Below are 4,814 nucleotides of genomic sequence, written 5' to 3'. Positions count from 1 at the left end.
AGCGGTCTTATCTGGAGTTAGTATGGTCCACCTCTGCCACTGACATCGCACAGTTGCTTTTCCCCCGGGGAAAAAAAGTATTCTGCGTTACAGAAATGAGCACTAATGGTTTATCAAAGTCCTAACTTATAAGGAGTGGCTGGCATGGCACGGCAAATCTACTTTGTCCTGCCCATGACTCCTGAAATGGCATTACTGTGAGTGAGAGGATGAACAGTGAAAGGGGCTCCGGGCCAGGGAGTGGCTCTGCAGGAGTAACCTTACTCTTATTTGCAAATGTTTCACTTTGTGCTGTGTGGATTTCTTTTAGGGACCACGCGGCAAGCCTGGAGAAATGGGCCCCCCTGGCCCTCATGGACTGCCGGGAAAGGATGGACCACCTGGAATAAAGGGAGAGCCGGGCCGTATTGGGGTCTCAGGAGAAAAGGGCGATAAAGGAGAGCCAGGACAAGCCGGCTCACCGGTGAGTAAATGGAAGCTGCTCGGAGCACTGCTGGCTACCCAGGTTATGGGGCAAGGCCCTGGGACCTCTTGGGTATCTCGGAGCCCCTCGGAGGTGGGTGCTGGAGGCACCTCATCGCTGCTGTATGAAGTGGACCGATACAGAAGCGAGGTCTTGGCTCCCTGGCTGATGTGTTGTCCATCTTGCTGGAGTGGCTTGTCCCCAGCTGCTTGCCCTGCTCTCTGGGCACTGTGTCGTTTCCTCAGCTTGCTACCTGGCACGCTGCTGAAAATGAAAGGCTGCTGTGAGCAAGCAGGCCTGACTGTGAGCAAGGCAGCTGAGGTACCAGCACACCCCCCCTCCTAGGCGGGCAATTGCATGGGGTAACCCCTTACACCCCTGCCACTAACTGGGGCAGAGCGTCTGCCCAGTCTCCCAGCTTCAGCCTGTCACAACCTCTGTGTCCCCAGCACTAGTTGAGAGGATTTTATGCAACAAGCTTCTGCGTCTCTGCAAGATTACTAGGATAAAACTCTTGCTGGCACAACAGCTAGCTATTGGGGAGTGATTTCTAGCACGGACTGCAGCAAACTACATAACCATGAGCAGAACGTGGAGGCAGGAAAGCAGTCCCCCATCCCTGCTCTGGGGGCTGGCACATCCACGATGGCAGGAAGGTGTTCAGGTATTTGCACATTCAGTTTCAATACTAGTGAAGCCCTGCGTTTCCCTGGGCATCTGATGGTTGTCTGGGGTTTCCAGTGTGTTCTTGGGATGACAGGAGCCAGTCTTAGCTCTTGCAATGATGTTTCTCATGTCTGCCTGAATTAGTCTTGCAAAAAATCCACAAATCTTTCTTGATCCGTAGGGTCTTGATGGGCCCACTGGAGAGAAAGGTGAACGAGGTGACCAAGGGATGCCAGGACCGTCAGGATTGCCGGGTCCCATTGGACTTCCAGGATTGACAGTAAGAGTGAAAAAGACAGGCTGCTCTTTCCCGCTTGGCAAAGGGAAAACAACATAGAGCAACACACAAGGGTTCTTTTCCCAAAGCGCCCAGTATCTCGGGAGCTGCAGACTCCTACCCCGTAGAGTTAGGTGTTTGGGTGTACCCATCAGGTCAGGTCTGCAGCAGCAGGCAGGGGCCAGCTGGGTATCTGCTCTCGTTGCCGTCTGGAGGTGGTGGCTTTCACAGCTGCCCACAGAGCCTGTGTGGCTAAGTCAGATGAGTTTGCTGGCAGTGCGGCGCTGCTGCCAACCCGCTTGCCGTGCTCACCTCCCTTAGAGGCTGTGGCACAGCAGAGAGGCATCGGGCCACTGCTAGGGAAAGGCAAGCGAGGTCCTGTGGCGCAGCAGAGAGGCATCGGGCCACTGCTAGGGAAAGGCAAGCGAGGTCCTGTGGCACAGCAGTGAGGCACCAGGCCACTGCTAGGGAAAGGCAAGCGAGGTCCTGTGGCACAGCAGAGAGGCATCGGGCCACTGCTAGGGAAAGGCAAGCGAGGTCCTGTGGCACAGCAGAGAGGCATCGGGCCACTGCTAGGGAAAGGCAAGCGAGGTCCTGTGGCGCAGCAGAGAGGCATCGGGCCACTGCTAGGGAAAGGTAAGCGAGGTCCTGTGGCACAGCAGAGAGGCATCGGGCCACTGCTAGGGAAAGGCAAGCGAGGTCCTGTGGCACAGCAGAGAGGCATCGGGCCACTGCTAGGGAAAGGCAAGCGAGGTCCTGTGGCACAGCAGAGAGGCATCGGGCCACTGCTAGGGAAAGGCAAGCGAGGTCCTGTGGCACTCCCCTTGCATGGCCACGAGATACCGCTCCCGGAGGCCTCCCTCTTTGTAGGGTGTCTCCTCTGGAAGCAGAGATGCAGGAGAGCCGCAGGTGAGCTGTTTGTGAAATACACGATGTGTTCCTACTCCTCCCTCGGGGAACTGCTGCTTCTCAGCATATGGGTCATTCACAGAGGGCTCCTGATGGAGCGAGAGTCCAGCGCGCAGCTGGTGGTGACAGGGTCTGTTGTTGTGTGCAGGGAGAGAAGGGCGAGCCCGGGGAGCGTGGAGACAAAGGAAATCCAGGAGAATCGGTAGGTCACCTTTCTCATTTTCGTTCTGCAATCTCAGAGGTAGGGGAGGGATGATTTAGCAGCAGTGCTGCTGGAAACCAGTGCATCCCACCCTCTTACAACACACTCTTCGTTGAGGACAGCAAGCCTCATCTTGTGGGACTGCATTGCCACCAGCTCTAGCTCCTGATGCTTTACCTTTACCCAAGAACAATCTAGCTCACACAAGCAATCAATAACGAATGCCTCGGGGAAGAACAGAGGATCCTGTAAAGCATAACAAATATTTTCTTCAGCTTTTGCAGTGAAGGGACTTCCTGAACAATACCTGCATCTATCTGCATATATATATATATATATATTTCAATAGATTTGTGGTTCATGAAATTGTCCATTCTCCCTCAGAACTCACTCCTAGCTTTTGTAGCGCCCTGCAGCAAGGAGTGCCACAGGCTATCAATACACTCTTCTGCGTGTGTGGAGCCAGCCACCTTCTTTCCTACCCTTCCAACCATCTGCTAGCTGTTGACCTTGTGCCTCCTTGCAGGAACAGTGGTAGCGTAGTGCAAGGGGACCTCTTTCTGCAAAAAAACATAAATCACTGCTTTCCTCCCTCCTAAATCTCTGCAACTGCTGCTTCTCAGCCACTCTCTCCTGGATTGCTGCCACTTCCTAACGCAGTCCTTAGGGGGAGTCCAGGTTTCCAAGCCCAGTAGAGCTCAGCTGTACCCTGTGCCCTGCCTTCCCTCTGAGCAGTTCTCCTTCACCTCTGAGGGCAGCAGATTATGACAGTCACTTCTCTTGTGTTGCTTTCTAGTTATCTGGCCCCCCTGGACCCCAAGGCCCACCAGGACCTCCGGTAAGTCTTAAAGGATTCGCCTGAGGAGCAAGGCACTGGGAATGAAGATAGAATGGGAAGTGGCTGGGGAGGATTCTGGGCGGAGAAAAGAGCCAGAAACATTGCACCAAACCATCCCCCAGGGTAGGTCAGAGCTACGATGGGCTGGGTAGGTAAGGAGAGAAGGTTATGTTAGTCTGAGATGAAAGGGAAGACAGTAGCAAGAGGGGATGGATGGGATTAAAGGGATCAATGCAAAAATGGTCTTAATAGCAAGCCTGGCCCACTGCCGGGTTGTTCTTGGCGAGAGCCTCCTCATTACCAGATGAGAACAGTACATGAAGTGCCCTTTACGCAAATAAAGGGCTGCTGGGCTAAGCATTCGTGCCCTCAGTGTGTCAGAAAGAGAAAGCTCTATGCTGCACAGTGAACTGGGATACCTGGATTAATGTTCTTAAACATTAATCATATTTTGTCTCTCGTCCCAAATACAGGGTCTTCCGGGCCACCCAGGACCGAAGGTAAGGCTGCAAAACATTACATCCTGTAATTCTACTGGACTGTCCCCAGTGCCAGCGTTTTTCAGTAACAACCTTTTAAGTTTGCAAATGTTATTTACCATCTTGGGAAGAGGACAAATACTTCTGAATATGAAATGGATTAGCAGCTCTCATTTTAGGACCCAGAAAACCAGTCATTTTCCCCAGTTCTCACCCAGAGAAGTGGAAAGCCACCGGCCCTTGGAAATCTTCCCATGAGAACATAGTTGAAATCGTTGTCTGCGGGGTGAAGGTCTGTACAGCGGGATGGACAGCCTGTCACGCAACCCTAAGTAACTGAGCTCTAGCTTAAAATTAGCCAGGTTCTCTACCCTGTACATTCTGCTGTAAAGCCACCCTCCCTGTTCTTGGTGGTTAGCAGCCTTCTAATCTCCGTCTCAATGTGTTTATGCTCAGCCTGTGCCATTGGTTTGCCTGCTGTAAAACGGTACCTAGGTGGAAAAAATATGTGAGTGGAAATGTTCAAGGAGAGCTGGGTTTTTCTTCTGATGTTCTTGGCAAAGATCGGAAAATGTGGAAAGTCTTCATTCTTCTGGTTACGCCAGCGCTATTTGGGTGCCAGCGCTATTTGGGTGCTAAAGGGGATGGTAGATTTACCCTGATTTGTCTTTTCTCCAGGTGTTGATTACAGATACAGTTATCTGGCTTGTGTGTCTGTATCTCACTAGCCACTGCTATCGAGTGTCTGGGAAACTTCTGTGAGGTGCAGTTGTCTTTGGAATATGGGCCAGAGAAAGGCGGGTGAGAGTCTCGCACAGCACAGACTGGACGATAGACAGAGGAAATGCTGCACCAGTTTCCTCTTGAACGGAGGAGCCGTGTAGGCTTAATTAGCCGGTGCAATGAGATGTCCCGCCTGTGGAAGTTTTTGTTCCATCCCTGCGGTTTGTAATAAGTCTTTTTGTAACGAGGCTTTCGGT

At 52.4% G+C, this 4,814-nt stretch overlaps 1 protein-coding gene across 1 annotated transcript in view; it reads left to right on the top strand.

The window, feature by feature from the left end:
- COL13A1 (collagen type XIII alpha 1 chain) overlaps window positions 1-4,814 on the top strand; it is an 84,016-nt gene that overhangs the window by 71,566 nt on the left and 7,636 nt on the right. The window contains exons 33-37 of the mRNA XM_035892549.1: window positions 311-463; window positions 1,311-1,409; window positions 2,464-2,517; window positions 3,314-3,355; window positions 3,829-3,855. Coding sequence (XP_035748442.1) covers window positions 311-463; window positions 1,311-1,409; window positions 2,464-2,517; window positions 3,314-3,355; window positions 3,829-3,855 — 375 coding nt within the window. The remainder of the gene's footprint in view (window positions 1-310; window positions 464-1,310; window positions 1,410-2,463; window positions 2,518-3,313; window positions 3,356-3,828; window positions 3,856-4,814) is intronic.

The sequence above is a fragment of the Egretta garzetta genome, unplaced genomic scaffold, assembly GCF_000687185.1.
Source record: "Egretta garzetta isolate BGI_Z169 unplaced genomic scaffold, ASM68718v1 scaffold204, whole genome shotgun sequence".
NCBI classification, from domain to species: domain Eukaryota; kingdom Metazoa; phylum Chordata; class Aves; order Pelecaniformes; family Ardeidae; genus Egretta; species Egretta garzetta.
This window is presented reverse-complemented; position numbering and strand designations above follow the sequence as displayed.